Source organism: Orcinus orca, chromosome 20, assembly GCF_937001465.1.
Source record: "Orcinus orca chromosome 20, mOrcOrc1.1, whole genome shotgun sequence".
Taxonomy (NCBI): domain Eukaryota; kingdom Metazoa; phylum Chordata; class Mammalia; order Artiodactyla; family Delphinidae; genus Orcinus; species Orcinus orca.
Window position 1 is genome coordinate 36,307,115 of NC_064578.1, and position 17,475 is coordinate 36,324,589.

The 17,475-nt window shown below is 35.0% G+C and overlaps 1 protein-coding gene across 4 annotated transcripts in view; it reads left to right on the plus strand.

The window, feature by feature from the left end:
* Positions 1-17,475, plus strand: part of ITFG1 (integrin alpha FG-GAP repeat containing 1) — a 237,403-nt gene that overhangs the window by 70,133 nt on the left and 149,795 nt on the right. For all 4 annotated transcript variants that reach the window (XM_004264870.4, XM_049703687.1, XM_049703689.1 and 1 more), the window contains exon 8: positions 5,343-5,424. In XM_004264870.4, coding sequence (XP_004264918.1) covers positions 5,343-5,424 — 82 coding nt within the window. The remainder of the gene's footprint in view (positions 1-5,342; positions 5,425-17,475) is intronic.

The window sequence follows — 17,475 nt, forward strand, 5'->3', positions numbered from 1 at the left end:
GAGTGTAGGCAACTCTGACTGGTATGATGAGAGGTAGAAACCTCATGCTGCAAGGAGTTAAAAGACAGAGCAGTTGCTTCCATTTGGACCACCCAGGATCATCTGGGAAGGCTTCAAGGAAGATGTGGTATTTGAAATGGCTGGTACAGATGAGCAGGATTTTAGTGGTTGAAAGTGAGAAGAAGGAAGAGGGCAAGGACATGGATGGGAAACACAGGACATAGAGTAGAAGGTGGCTGGTTTGGGCCAGAATATGAAAAGATACTGGAAGGTTAGATTAGAACAACTGGTTTAGACAAGATCAGCAAAGGTCTTGACTCCTAAACTAAGTAATTTGATCTTTTAAAAATTTATTGAGAAGCTTAAGTCCTAAAGGTTTTATGACTGAGCATGAGATAAATAGAGCTTTCATTATTGCAGTTACTCTGGCTATTGCATATCAGATAGGTTAGCATGGAAAATCTGTAGGTGGGGGGATGACTTAGGTAGAATCTACTATATCCTGGGAAAGAGGTGGATGATTAAAGGAGTAGAATGTTGGGAATAGACAAGAAGGGATAGGTATGAGAAGACAGAAGGACCATTAATGCAAGGGTAACAGAAAAGACAAAGGAAGATCTAATTTGGGGCAGGAAAAAAAAATTGTTTTATATAAGAGACATATCAATGAAATGGTTAGAAATGTAGGACTGAAACTCAAGGAAGAGAATAGATAAGTATCATGAAGGGAAAGAGTTAAGAGGGGAATGGCAAAGCCAGACTCATGGACAACACCCACCACCCTTAGAAACTTTCAATCTTGGCACTTAATGCCATTTTAGGCCAGATGATTCTTTGTTTTTTTTTGTTTGTTTTTGTTTTTTGGAGTTTTTTTTGAAGAACAGTTGATTTACCATGTTGTGCCAATCTCAGCTGTACAGCAGAGTGACTCAGTATACATATATATACATTTTTTATGTTCTTTTCCATTATGGTTTATCCCAGGAGACTGGATATAGTTCCCTGTGCTATACAGTAGGACCTTATTGTTTATCTCTTCTAAATGTAATAGTTTGCATCTACCAACCTCAAACTCCCCCAGTCCATCCCTCTCCCTCCCCCACTCCCCGTTGGCAACCACAAGTCTGATCTCTATGTCTGAGAGTCTGTTTTTGTTTTGTACATAGGTTCATTTGTGCCATGTTTTAGATTCCACACATAAGTGCTATCTCATAGTATTTGTCTTTCTCTTTTTGACTCTACTTCATTTAGTATGAGAATCTCTAGTTGTATCCATGTTGCTCCAAATGGCATTGTTTCTTTTTTATGGCTGAGTAATATTCCATTGTATATATGTACCACATCTTCTTTATACTTTCATCTATCGATGGACATTTAGGTTGTTTCCGTGTTTTGGCTATTGTGAATAGTGGTGCTATGAATATAGGGGTGCATATATCTTTTTGAATTATAGTTTTGTCCAGGTATATGCCCAGGAGTGGGATTGCTAGATCATATGGTAATTCTATTTTTAGTTTTCTGAGGAACCTCCATACTGTTTTCTGTAATGGCTGTACCAACTTACATTCCCACCAACAGTGCAAGAGGGTTCCCTTTTCTCCACACCCTCTCCAGCATTTGTTATTTGTAGACTTTTTAATGATGGCTATTCTGACCAGTGTGAGGTGGTACCTCACTGTAGTTTTGATTTGCATTTCTCTAATAATTAGTGATGTTGAGCAACTTTTCATGTGCCTACTGACCATAGGCCAGATGACTCTTTAATGTGGAGATCTGTCCTGTGCATTGTATGTTGTTTAGCAGTATCCCCCCTGGCCCCTGCTCACTTAGATGCTAGAAGCTGGCTCTCAATTGTAACAATGAAAATGTCTCCATATATTGCCCAGTGTCCTCTGGCAAACAAAATCACCTCTGGTCAAGAACCATTGCTTTATGCAAATAAAGATGTAGACACATGATAGTCATCCTATGTTGCTTCCTGATCATTTTTTAACATTATAAATATGGCAGTTTTAATAGTAAATATTAAAACCTGCAGGCCAAAGCATAGGTGGTCCTCCATGTAAAGATACTTGTTACAACATAGCACCTGTGGCTGGAATTCAAGCAGAAAATGGCAAATCCCTTGTCAATGGCAGTGTGTTAGCTGCTTCAATGGTGGGTAGCAGAAATAATAGTATTAATACTAGCGTTCCTCCTACCAATTATAATGTTAACTACATACATATTTGTGCATATGCTGAGCTAATAAGCACTTTATATGGATTATTTTACTAATCCTCACAAAAACCTTGTAAAAATTCATTTTAGAGATAAGTAAACAGATGCTTACATTAGAACTAACTTGTTCAGACCTCAAAGCTAGGAAACAGTGGAGCTGGGAGTTGAACTAGGAAATCTGTCTCTAAAATTTGGACCCTTAAGTCATTGCACAGTCATTCCAGAAACCAAGTAGGTGGAAGAAAAGGTAAAAGACATAGTTATAATTGTAGCAGTGGGTTGGCCCAATTTTGGATTGCAGGACTACAATGAAGGCAAGTAAGAACAGCATGGTAATGAATGGGACAGAGTGGAGTGGTCTCAAATAGCAGCCCATGAAAAAAGTACTTGCAGCTCAGAAGCACAGGACTGACATTATATAAAAATACCTTAAAAGTGCCTGATAACTTTACATTTTGCAGAACTCTTCCTAAAGTTTCATTCCATTGATCCTCTCTAGAACCCTGCGAGTACACAATACATTTATCCCCTTCGAACAGTTGAAGAACAGAGACCCAGAGCAGTAAGTGGCTGTTCCAAAGTGATACAACTTAGCAATGAAAGCCCTGTCATCTAACTACATGTCTACTTCCCTTTCTACCAGACTGTTCTACTCTCTCAGTTTAGAAGAGTATTGATCACGTTTGTCTTTCCTACATTAAATAGGTACAAAGCAGCTTCATCTTTGAAAATAAGTGTAGGCATGCATCACTTTAAAATATGTCATCTAATAAGAGTAATAACATAGTGATGATTAAGTTTATTGAATCATTTTAATCAAATACTAAATATGTACATGACACTGAAATTAAGTCCTATAGGTTTGTACTGCCAAATGGAGTAAAGAATAAGCAATGATAATGATGGAAAGATAAATTCAATAAAGTGTTATCTTTTCCCCCAATTATGTCATATATATAATGTATTCTGCACGCTCTCACTGTAGCAAGAATATATGATTCTCTTTTTCTTACAGTTAGAAGAGGGTTTTGTTCTTCTTATACTGAGATTCATGGTGAATGTGGCATCTTAGAAATGGGAGGCTGTCACCTGGGGAGTATTCAGTGTTTCTTGGTGGAGATGCATCATGAAGTTATACAGGCATACCTGTTTTATTGTGCTGCCCTTTATTACACTTCACAGATAGTGCTTTTTTTTTTTTCTTACAAATTGAAGGTTTGTGGCGGCCCTGTGTCAAGCAAGTATATCAGCACCATTTTTCCAGCAGTATTTGGTCACTTCTTGTTTTCTGTGTCACTTTTTGTAATTCTGACAATATTTCAAACTTTTTCCATAGTATTATATTTATTATGGTGATCTGTGATTATTGATCTTTGATGTTACTATTGCAAAAAGATTACAACTTGCTGAAGGCTTAGGATGACAGCACTTTTTTTCAGCAATAAAGTACTTTTTAATTAAGGTATGCCCATTTTTTTAGGCATAACGCTTTTGCACACTTGATAGACTACAGTATAGTATAAAAATAACTTTTATATGCACTGGGAAACCAGAATATTCCTGTGACTTGCTTTATTGCAAGACTCACTTTATTGTGGTGTTCTGGACTGCAATATCTCTGAAGTATGCCTGTATCTGGAAACATTTCTAAATATATTTTATTGAGTTTAACAGTACTTCACTGGGGTAATTCATTCACTTGAGTCATTTAATAGGTTGATGTTCAGCTTTATGTTAGATGAGGCTGATGTATTTTAAGAGAGATTTTTCCATTCATTCAAGAATAATTATGTCCACTTTGTACCCGATGCTGTAATCTTTCTAGAATGCAAATTCACTTGACACTTGTCAGAAATTTGGCAATTTTGATGCATCTCTAGTGTAATTTCAGGTACTCAGTAAGACTGGAGGGGAATCCTAAGTTTTAAGACAAGTAAATAAGATTTCCGTAGAAAAATCATTCAAAAATATATCAGATACTTTAATAATGGTAGGTAGGAGAAACATGTTTCTGCATGTGGATGATGGTGTATTAAAATGGTTGGAAAACTGCCTGTCACAAGGCAAATTTTACTTATTCATGTTTCTCAAGCATGTAGTCTTCATGCTTTCAGTGTAGCAATGCATTTCTCTGTAAATGTTAGAAATAATTTCTTAAGAAACTAACTTGCAGATATGCAGTATCCTTAGAGGAACAAAGAAGAAAAATGTTTTAAAATTGTTTAATATTTTAAAATATATAGGTATCCTATATAAAGTATGTAGGAATCAGGGTCAGTATATCGAATAGTGAATAGAGAAATCAGTGATAAGAAGAGAGCTCTAAAGCTGAGAGCTCAAAACCCAAATGCAGAGTTTTGGGGTTTTTTTCTTGTGTAGTAATCTAAAATTATAGAAAAGAAAGGCAGTAATTTAAAGAAATGTATATTATTTTTGTAAGCCAGACATTCCATTTTGGTAAGAGTAACTGAAACAAATGATCTCTAATGGGTTCTCCTTTTTTGTTTAGCTTATCCACCTCTGGTTAGTACATGGCAGCTGTTGTACTCCTTTGCTCCCTTTCTGATTGATACATAAACTTGGGTTGATAATGAATGGGCCATTTAAGGATGAGTGTAATTCTCATTTCATTTGAATATCTGTTCCTAATTAACCCCCAACAGAATCATCTTCCTTGAAATCTGTAAAACATAGTGTCTTTCCTACTTATACCACTTATATGTTACCTTCAGAAATTCTGTTTTCCTGACTTATATTTTATCTCCCAACTGGACTGTAAGCTCTTTGAAGGTAGGAACTATGTTTTGGGCTTCTTTATATTCCCCAAACCTTCCACAGTACTTGAAAGTAGAAGACACTCATTCTGTCTGAAATTATGATGATGATTTAGTAAAACATACCATACCTGAATTGACAGCAAGGAAAGCACTCCAAATGCACATCTTCAACTCACAGCAGTTTCTTTCATTTTATGAGAAAAGTGGAACAAAAAATTGGGATAATTTTTTGCAGTACAACAAAAGTCTTAAATTATTTTTCTGCTTTAGTTAAAATGCTTTGTTTCACATTTGACAAATGAATGGATTGTGATGGTCTAATCCAAAACTTTCTGCCTTTAACAGGATGGAAATTTCTCTCTCAGTACTGTATTTGAAAAACCTCAAAATATGATGGTAGTTGGACAGTCAGCATTTGCCGACTTTGGTAAGATTGTTTTTGTCTTTGAAAGTCTCCCCGTCTCTCTGACCTAGTCATATTAATTCCCCATATCTAAAAGTAACTTTAGTGTCTTCAGAGCTATTACTGATTTAAAAGATGCCTGTCCTAGTATTATACATGGCATGTGGTCAATTCTTTAATACAATAAGGAGCAATTTATGACGTGTGTTTAAATTATAGTTTGAATTTAAGGGACTCCTGTTTGCAGGAGTAACATGCAAAAACAAGGATGTCTACTGAGGCTCTTCTAGAGAATACCAAATAGTAATTATCATGACATTTTTATGTATATCCACACTGTAGAACAAAAATATTGAAGAAATTAACCTGATCTCTTCAAACTACTTGAATATTAAAAAACATTTTTGTTTATATCTTAATTCCAAAGAGTAGCATCTGTTATGAATCTCTGTTTTCCAAAAGATTCTACACAATAAATCAAGTTCAGAACTTCCAAAGCATATATGGCTCTTTCATCATTTGTCAGGGTTATTATTAAAAGGATTTTGGTGTCAGATGGAAAAGTGGTCTAGATGACCACTACCTGAGTCCAAAGTTTGCTCCCATCCTGCTTTTCCTTCATTCTACCAACAAACATCTCAGCCCTGTTCCTCAAAATGCAGGTGACATATTACCACCTCCAGAGGCCTCAGTTTCTTCATTTGTAAAATGAGGATGATGATTATAACCATCTCACAAGGCTATTGTGAATAACACAATGTGAGTAAAGCACAGTGTCAGGCACAGAGTAAGTGCACAGGAAATTATTGTATAATCTCAGTCTTTTCCCTGGACTTGTTTGGTCTTGTTGCTGCTGCTTTTTGCTCTGCTGACTAAATCAACTCATTGTTCAGTGTCATAGAGACGTGTCCCATGACGACTAAAGCAGGAGGTTTGATAGTGTTATTTGATGAAAATTTCAACATGAATCTCTGTTGTACTGTATTTTAGTTTTATTACATTGAATATTACTTTGATTTTGAGCAAATTTCTGGGGCCTGATTTATAGTCTTTAATGCAAATAGTCAAGTGTTAGGATACATGAATTTTTCTTTTAATTTGCTTATGGACTTGATTAGCTGGATTAATGACAAATCCCTTTGCAAGTCTCTCTCTAGGGAAAGAAGTATATATGCAATATATAATTCTCAGGAGGCTCACAGACCTCCCTTAACCCCTGGTTAGGATCCTCCAAATTGAAGATATTTGTTTTATTATTGTGTGTTTTGTATGATGAAGTGCTTTGCTTGTAACAAAGTTATTAGTAGCTTTACTTAAAGATTTTTTTAAATTGTGCTAACCATACACATTTAATTTACATGTTTGTATTTTTTCAATGTGCAGAATATAGGATATAGTCAATTAAACATAACTATTTCTCCCCTATTTTTAATAACTTTAGGTGAGTATATCAGTAAACTTTTTTAATGGATCAGTAAATTTTAAAGAAATAGCCCACACTGTCTTTTTAAAACTTGATGTATTTTTAGCTGGGTATTATCAAAAAACAAGACTGCTTATGAGTCCAAACAGATGGCATTGAATAAGGTTATGAATATTAATATATAAAAATATGCATTTTCCTATACATTTGAATATGTCTGTAAATTGCATCCTGCCCTCCATCCACCACCCCTCCCACTCCTTTTGAACCAAGGCAAGGGAAGTGACTGACAGCCAGGAAGTCAGAGTGATATCAGAAATTCACCATTTGTTTGGTTAAGAAAAAGTACATGCTTGAAGCACATGCATGAATAAATGATATAGCTCACAGGAAGACTCCTGTACCAAAAAGGAATGTTTAAATGGCTCCCAGCTCACCTGCGTTGTCTAGGAACAGAAGTTTTTTACCTATGATGAAGTTTTTAGTTTCTGACGTAAAATATTTTTTAAAAGATATCAAAAAACCTACTCTTAAAGAAGGCTGTGCTGGTATAGTGAAAGGGAGGTAGGATGGTTTGAAATCAAACAAATCAGGAACTTCTAGCTAATAAAACAAGGAAATAATTATTCAGACTTATGATAACATTATTTATTCCCTTTATAAGACAAACAAATACTTTCCCAGAATCACCTAAATAAAACTCTATGAAATGTTACACAGCCAATAAAATGGGAGTTATGAAGATTCTGTTAGGAGAAAAAAGCAGAACAGTATGTTGTACAGTATGATCATTAAAAAAAAATAAGACTAGAGCGAAATATATCAAAATGATGATAATGATTGCGTTAAAGTCGGAAAATAGGTTATCTTATTACCTGTTTTCCAAATTTTCTGCTATGTGGTTAGATTAATTTAGTAATGAAAAAGTAAAATATAGAAGGATAATAGTCAACTATGGCAAGAAAGAAACCAAAGTATGTGCTTAAAGTGTTTAGATATTTTTGTCGTATTACCTCTGAGTTCATATATAATTTATCCTATCCTCTGAGTTGCATGAACAACTCCTTCAGAGAAGGTCATGTACTTACACACAGTCTTTAACTCCTACAGCTTTGTAGATACAGTAGTAGTCCCTAGGTATCCACAGGGGATTGGTTCTAGGACCACCCCACCATCACCAGTTCCCACCAGCTACTGCCAGATACCCGAATCCGAGGATATTCAAGTCCCTTATAGTGTAGAAAATTACATGGTACAGTCAGCCCTCCATTTCTGTGGCTTCTACAGTTGATTGAATGGATGCAGAACCCATGGATATGTAGGGCCAACTGTACCTTTTTAAATTAACTTCAGAAAGTAAAACAAAATCTTCTGGTCTGATGGGATATGCAGAAGGTAATGCTTCTGGGACATGGAATAGGAAGTCAGGGGGAGTTTATTAGAATCTCTGAGATGCCTGAGATTTTCATATCAAAAGAGAGGTGGATTTCAGAAGATGTGGTTCATATATACAATGGAATATTACTCAGCCATAAAAAGGAACAAAATTGGGTCATTTGTTGAGATGGATGGACCAGAGTCTGTCATACAGAGTGAAGTAAGTCAGAAAGAGAAAAAAAATATTAACACATGTAGGTGGAATCTAGAAAAATGGTACAGATGAACCTATTTGCAGGGCAGGAATAGAGACACAGACGTAGGGAACATACCTGTAGACACAGGGGTGGGATGAATGGGGAAATTGGGATTGACATATATGCACTGCCGTGTGCAAAATAGATAGCTAGTGAGAACCTGCTGTATAGCGCAGGGAGCTCAGCTTGGTGCTCTGTGGTGACCTAGATGGGATGGGATGGCGGGTGGTGGGAGGAGGTCCAAGAGTGAGGGGATATATGTATACATATAGCTGATTTACTTCATCGTACAGCAGAAGCTAACACAACATTGTAAAGTAACTATACCCTAATTAAAAAAAAAAAAAAAAAGACAGGGTAGATTTAAACAGTTTTGAAATACTCGATCTCCTAAGGATGGAAACCAATCAGGAGACAGGTCGGGCATGAGGTGGCGTGAGCATGAGCTAACTACATCAATAATTGGAGGGACAGTTGGGAGAAACTTTGCAAAGAAATAATCAGTAAATGTACTGGTTGGTTTGACAATAGAAGGATTAAAAAAAAACAAAAAACAACTTGCCTCTGAATAACTAGAAGAATCATTCTTTTCTCTACCATTTTTCATAGAGATAGGTAATCAGGAGAGTAAACTGGTTTGGATATTAAGATACTTTAGAGTCATTACTTTAACAATGCTAGTAAGACAACAAGCTGGAACATTTATGAAACATAAGTTTAGTAATAAAACCAAAGCAAGTTTGAAAGTCCTTCAAGAGCTAAGAGATCAAGAACTGAATGAGCCCTCCAAGAAGGAGAGTGTGAATAGAGTTTGACAGGAATAAGGAGGGAGAAAAAAAGAGTGCTAAAATGTGGTCAGAAAATATTGATGATATTAAAATGTGATGTACAAGGATGACCACGAAAAGGCCTTTGGATTTACAGTTTAGCAGGGCACTAGTGGCCCAAAAAGGTGTCATTTACAGAGCTCTTTAGCATTTCCTGAGCCTTAGAAATCAGCTAATAAGTAGTAGCTGCTGTTGGTTATTAGCTGGGCCCTGGCCTCACACTTGGGAGATCTGCAACCCATAAATGCCTCTAATACTTAAGCAGTCATCTTCTAGAAAACATGTTGTGCCTTACCCTATTATATCACTCTTTTAAACTGTATGTTAAAGTTCAGTGTTTTTCTAGGTAGGCTTAGAATATCAAGGTGTTTAGAATTTCAGCAAATAAGGTAGTATCTGTTAAACTACATAGGACATAAAAGTCAGGCTTCCCTGGTGGTGCAGTGGTTGAGAGTCCACCTGCCCATGCAGGGGACACAGGTTCGTGTCCCGGTCCGGGAAGATCCCACATGCCGCGGAGCGGCTGGGCCCGTGAACCATGGCCACTGAGCCTGCGCGTCCGGAACCTGTGCTCCACAGCGGGAGAGGCCACAACAGTGAGAGGCCCACGTACTGCAAAAAACAAAATAAAAGTCAAGAAAAATAAGGTACATTTTTTACTATCAAAAAAAGTTATATACAACCACACTTAGAGAAAACATTAATTTTGTATGCAATGCCAGATGTAATAGAAAATCAATAAAAAGCTGCAAAACTGAAGGGAGAACACAAACCTTAACAGAACGTCAGCATTTTCTATAGATTGAATCATATTTTAAATCTCATAAAATACATAAATTTATATATCCCAATCTAAATCTTGTGTATCAGATCATCATAAAGAGATCACACTTTATTCTTCAAGTGAAGAAAGAATACTGGCATGTTGGTGAAACCTGGGAATTGTAAATTAGGCCTAAATAATCCTATAAGTGATAAAGGAGTTAATGAAAATAGGAAACTTTGTCATCCGTGAAAGTTACTAACATATCGGAAAGTATTGAACCCCATAAATAGTATCACTTATGATTGAAACCAAATCTTACTCAATTGAGTATCCCAATGGCCTAGTACAGTAGATAAAAAATGACGTTTAAAGGGAGAAAAACCCCACAAGCAAGTTATTTTATGAAGTTTTTATGCTGCTTGATAAAAATTCAGATTAAAATTCCAAATTAACTATGGTACAGCTGAAGTAGTTCAAAATAACAGCAGTTTTCCTTCCTCTTGTTTTACAGTTGGGTATATTCAGTAACAATTTGATGAATTAAAATTGCTTCTTATTAGTTTTGATCTGGAAATAAAAGAAAATCACGTGAGCCATGTATGGAAATTTAAAACTTATATTTAGCCTAAATGCTAATGGGTAATTAAATGTTCATATTCTCTTTTATTGTTTTTTTTTAATTTTTATTGGAGTATAGTTGATTTAAAATGTTGTGTTAGATTCAGGTATACAGAAAAGTGAATCAGTTTTACATATACATATATCCACTCTTTTTCTAGATTCTTTTCCCATATAGGCCATTACAGAGTATTGGGTACAGTTCCTTGTGCTGTACAGTAGGTTCTTATTAGTTATCTATTTATATAGAGTAGTGTGTATATGTCAATCCCAATCTCCCAATTTATCCTTCCCCCCTTATCTGCTAACCATAAGTTTGTTTTCTACATGTGTGACTCTACTTCTGTTTCGTAAATAAGTTCATTTGTACTGTTTTTTTAGATTACACATATAAGTGATATCACATGATATTTGTCTTTCTGTGTCTGTCGTACTTCACTCAGTATGACAATCTCTAGATCCATCCATGTTGCTACAAATGGCATTATTTCCTCCCTTTTTTATGGCTGAGTAGTATTCCATTTTATATATGTACCACATCTTCTTTATCCATTCCTCTGTCGACGGACATTTAGGTTCCATGTCTTGGCTATTGTAAACAGTGCTGCAGTGAACATTGGGGTGCATGTCCTTTTGGACCATGTTTTTCTCCAGATATATACCAGGAGTAGGATTGCAGGGTCATATGGTAGCTCTATTTTTAGTTTTTTAAGGAACCTCCATACTGTTCTCCGTAGTGGCTGTACGAATTTACATTCCCACCAACACTGTAGGAGGGTTCCCTTTTCTCCACACCCTCTCCATCATTTATTATTTGTAAATTTTTTAATGATTGCCATTCTGACAGTGTGAGGTGATACTTCACTGTAGTTTTGATTTGAATTTCTCTAATAATTAGTGATGTTGACCATCTTTTCATGTGCTTTTTGGCCATCTGTATGTCTTCTTTGGAGAAATGTCTATTTAGATCTTCTGCCCATTTTTTGATTGGATTGTTTGTTTCTTTGATATTGAGCTGCATGAGCTTTTTGTATATTTTGGAGATTAATCCCTTTTTGGTTGCTTTGTTTGCAAATTTTTCTCTCATTCTGAGGGTTGTCTTTTTGTTTTGTTTATGGTTTCCTTTGCTGTGGAAAAAGAAATTAGATCCATTTTTTAATTTTTAATTAGATCCATTTTTTCATTTTTGTTTTTATTTTTAATTAGAGTCATTTTTTATTTTTTTAATTAGATCCATGTTTTAATTTTTGTTTTTATTTTCATTACTCTAGGAGGTGGATCAATAGAGATCTTGCTGCGATTTATGTCAAAGAGTGTTCTGCCTATGTTTTCCTTTAAAAGTTTCATAGTGTCTGGCCTTACATTTAGGTCTTTAATCCATTTTGAGTTTATTTTTGTGTATGGTGTAAGGGAGTATTCTAATTTCATTTTTTTACATGTAGGTGTCCAGATTTCCCGACACCACTTATTGAAGAGACTGTCTTTTCTCCATTGTATATTCTTGCCTCTTTTGTCATAGATTAGGTGACCATAGGTGCGTGGGTTTATATCTGGGGTTTCTATCCTGCTCCATTGATCTATATTTCTGTTTTTGTGCCAGTACCACACTGTTTTGATGACTGTAGCTTTATAGTATATAATCTGAAGTCGGGGAGCCTGATTCCTCCAGCTCCATTTTTCTTTCTCAAGATTGCTGTGACTGTTTGGTGTCTTTTGTGTTTCCATACAAATTGTAAAAATTTTTGTTCCAATTCTGTGAAAAGTGATATTGGTAACTTGATAGGCATTGCATTGAATCTGTAGATTGCTTTGGATAGTACAGTCATTTTCACAATATTCAATCCTCCAATCCAAGAACATGGTATATCTCTCCATCTGTTTGTGTCATCTTTTACTACTTTCATTGGTACCTTATAGTTTTCTGAGTACAGGTCTTTTGCCTCCTAAGTAGGTTTATTCCTAGGTACTTTATTCTTTTTAATGCGATGGTAAATGGGATTGATTCCTTAATTTCTCTTTCTGATCTTTTGTTGTTAGTCTATAGGAATGCAACATATTTCTGTGTATTAATTTTATATCCTGCAACTTTACCAGATTCATTAATTAGCTCTAGCAGTTTTCTGGTAGCATCTTTAGGATTCTCTATGCATATTATCATCTCATCTGCCAACAGTGACAGTTTTACTTCTTCTTTTCCAATTTGTATTCATTTCTTTTTCTTCTCTGATTGCCATGGCTAGGACTTCCAAAATTATGTTGAATAATAGTGGTTAGAGTGGACATTCTTGTCTTCTTCCTGACCTTAGAGGAAGTGCTTTCAGTTTTTCACCATTGAGAATGATGTTTGCTGTTGATTTGTCATATATGGCCTTTATTATGTTGAGGTAGGTTCCCTCTGTGCCCACTTTCTGGAGAGGTTTTATCATAAATGGGTATTGAATTTTGTCAAAAGCTTTTTCATTATCTATTGAGATGATCATATGGTTCTTATTGTTTAATTTGTTAACATGGTGTATCATATTGATTGATTTGTGTATATTGAGGAATGCTTGCATCCCTGGGATAAAATCCCACTTTATCATGGTGTATGATCCTTTTAATATGTTGTTGGATTCTGTTTGCTAGTATATCCTTGAGGATATTTGTGTCTGTGTACGTCAGTGATATTGGTCTGTAATTTTCTTTTTTTGTTATATCTTTTTCTGGTTTTGGTATCATGGTGATTGTGGATTCGTAGAATGAGCTTGGGAGTATTCCTTCCTCTGCAATTTTCTGGAAGAGTTTGAGAAGTATAGGTGTTAACTCTTCTCTGAATGTTTGATAGAATTCATCTGTGAAGCCACCTAGTCCTGGACTTTTGTTTGTTAGAAGATTTTTAATTGCAGTTTCAATTTCAGTACTTCTGATTGGTCTGTTTATATTTTCTATTTCTTCCTGGTTCAGTCTTGGAAGGTTATACCTTTTAAGAATTTGTCCATTTCTTGGAGGTTGTCCATTTTATTTGCATACAGTTGCTTGTAGTAGTCTCTTATGATCCTTTGTATTTCTGTGATGTCAATTGTTTTTTCTCCTTTTTCATTTCTGATTTTATTGATTTGAATCCTCTCCCTTTTTTTCTTGATGAGTCTGGCTAAAGGTTTATCAATTTTGTTTCTCTTCGCAAAGAACCAGCTTTTAGTTTCATTGATTTTTGCTCTTGTTTTCTTCATTTCTATTTCTTTTATTTCTGCTCTGATTTTTATGGTTTCTTTCCATCTACTAACTTTGGGTTTGTTTTGTTCTCCTTTCTCTAGTTCCTTTAGGTGTAAGCTTAGGTTGTTTATTTGAGATTTTTCTTGTTTCTTGAGGCAAGATTACATTGCTTTAAACTTCGCTATTAGAACTGCTTTTGCTGCATCCATAGCTTTTGGATCATCGTGTTTTTGTTGTCATTTGTCTGTAGGTTTGTTTTTTATTTCTTCTTTGATTTCTTCAGTGAACCATTGGTTATTTATTTATTTATATTGTTTAACCTCCGTGTGTTCGTGATTTTTAGTTTTTTTCCTGTAATTGATTTCTAATCCAGTAGTGTGGTCAGAAAAGATGCTTGATATGATTTCAATTTTCTTAAATTTACCGAGGCTTTATTTGTGACCCAAGATGTGATCTATCCTGAAGAATGTTCTGTATGCACTTGAGAAGAAAGTGTATTCTGCTGCTTTTGGATGGAATGTCCTATAACTATCAATTAAGTCTATCTGGTCTAATGTGTCATTTAAGGCTTGTGTTTCCTTATTAATTTTCTGTCTGGATGATCTGTCCATTGGTGTAAATGGGGTGTGAAAGTACCCCACTCACATTCTCTTATATGTAAGTATTTTAAAGATCAAATACCTTCAAATAGATCATTATATTACAAAAGTGGCTGTATAGGGGGGAGTTCTAAGTATTATGCTTTCTGGGCTTGGTCTCATTTTTTTGAGTCATTTAAGACTGCTTTTCATTCCAAAGACTTAATAGTGGACTTTTGTTTGTTCGTTTGTTTCTTATAGTTGAAAATTGGCTGTTCTCTTGTTAAGTAGCCTTATTTATTTTTTCATTAAAAGGGACACTGAATTCCAGTTGACATTAGTCAATAAGATAAAATTTTTCAGATAGTCTCTCTTAAATGTACTAATATAGCACCTTCATCACCAGTCAGAAATTATTAAGTAAATATAAATACAAAGTACTTTAATATATGGAATATGGACAACTGGATGTAAGTGCTGGATTCAAGGAATTTAAAATATGATACTTTGAAATATAATTCATAAAATACCATGAATTTTATGGTACAGACATATCAGTTCAAATAGTTTATTCTATTATTTAAAATTGTGGAGTGATCAGTTTTTCTCCCATTCAGTTTTCTTCCTCTTTTGTACTGGAAGATGTACAAGATGTTCATTAACCTATTCAAGAAATACTTGTTTTCAGCGCCTACTATTTAGACGATTCTGGATGCTTGGCATGTAGCCATGAATGAAGCATACAAGAACCTTGCTCTCATGGAGTTTAAACTCTGTTGAGGAAGGGAAAACAACAAGAAGTAAATTAGTGAGGTATTTTTAGAAAGTGTTAAGAGCTTTGAGCAGATAAAAGTACTATAAGAGGAAGTGAGAAGGCCTATTTTCTGTAGCTGATTGGAGGTCATATTTCACCTTCGAGTTGAATGAAGTCACAGGAAGATCTTGGAAGACTGTTTCAAGCAGAGATAACACCTAAATGAATGTTCAAAGTACAAAAAGAAGGATGGCACTTGGCCAAGTCTTCAAGGACTTGAGAACCAAGGTAAGGAATTTGGGGGTTTTTCTAGGTAATTGGGAGCTTCAAGGAGACTTAAGAGGATATGTAATTAATCCCACAATATTTTGGACCTATTAAGTTTGAGATATCTATTGGACACTAAAATGTTATACAAGTGCAAGATACAAACTCTGAAGAGACATAGAGTTGGATATCAGCATATCCTTGTTTAAATACCTTTTAGAAAATGGATAATGGATAAATAAAGGAGTACCTGCTCAAAGTATCCCACCTTTCTTCCTAACACTACAAATGTAAATTATTCCAGCCACAGTGGTCTCTTTGCTGTTCTTCAAACAGGCCAGGCACTGTCCCCCTAAGGGCTTTTTCTTCTGCATGGAATGCTCTTACTCCAGATATTCCCATGGCTCACTCCCTCACTACCTTATAGTCTTGCTAAAATGTCATCTTCTCCAAGAGGCCCTCCTTGACCACTCTATTTAAAATTGTAACCCCTGCCCCCAGCACTCCTGGCCCCTTTCCCTCTTTACTTTTCTCTGTAGCATTTGTCACTATCTGATATACTGTGTTTTTACTCATGTACTCACTCCATTGGTGTGTTTTCTTCACTGCTATATCTCATGCCTTGAAGCAGTGCCAGTCACATTGTAAATAATGAATAATTTTGAATGAATAATTTAATTTAAAAATGTATTAATTGATTAAATTAAATTTTAAGAATTGAGCCCAAATTTAGGACATGTCTTAAATATCTTCAGCCATTATCCTAAACCCAAGCTTCTTAGTGTCATTCACATGATGAGAACTGATCTAACATTACTTTTGCCCATTTTGATTAAAGTTAAGTGATTGAACTAAAAATTGTTCTTAATCTCTAAAATAGATGGATGCTGATTTCAGTAGGAGACATCCTAGGTCCTTATAAATTTTAATTGTTAGTTTCCTATTTCCATTTTTCTAATTCCTGAATTCTGACAACATACGTTAGCTATAGAATTTATATTATTTAACATTTAAACAGACCATTGTATTTGCACAGATTCTGAATATCCTTTTGGATCTTTCTAGTGTCAGTTTGTACTGAAAGATCAAAGAAACAGCAACCAATTTAAATAGTTATTTCTAACCTGGCAGGCTGACCTGCCCCTGTGCCACCAAAGAAAGACCATACTATTCTAAATTTGGGGTGAAACCGAAATATTTTATATGCACACATTGCCATAATTCACGGGAAGTAAGTAGACAGTCTTAGAATATTCTTGTAATATATGTCTAGTTTGTTAGTATTTTCTTTCCATTCCATGTCACTTTGGCGATCACACTGCAACGGTTGCCATAGCAAAAGTGATTAGTCCCTGAGTTTTACTTCTAGCAAAGACTGTGAGGCATCTCTCTTGGTGAGTCACAGATGCCAGATGTGATTTTGATAAATATCTTGAATGCTTTTTGATGGGAAATGGTAATTTATATACAAATTATAAAATTGCTACTTCAGAGTCTTGATTTTATACATACTCAGCATTTAAAGACTATCAGGCTGTACAACTTTTGTTTAAGATTACAAATATGAGGAAAAACTAGGATCCTAAATCCATGAAGTCTTTATGTATAAGTTTGTATATGGTAGAGTATTGCCTTTCTAGGTAAGAGGGTTTTTTTAGTACAGCTATCTCTCTGGCTTACTGTATTCTCAAGGCTACATTGTTCTTTTAATTTTTTTTAAGGTGCATGGTATTATGAGTATATAATTATTTCTTTGAATATTAAATTTAAAGTACTTAAAGAGTTTATAGGATAATGTTATATTTTACATTATCACATTGCTGTTTTGTAATTTAACAGGTGATATTTTTAATACTTTATCTAATACAACCTGCAGCTAATTGGGACACTTGTCTCTCTAAGCCTGCCCTAATTAATAGAATGGATCTATGATAACTGGAGCAATCCATGTAACTGACCTGTGAACTTCACCATACGTTTATCTCTTTGTTGGTTGATTGCCACAGTACTAGGAAA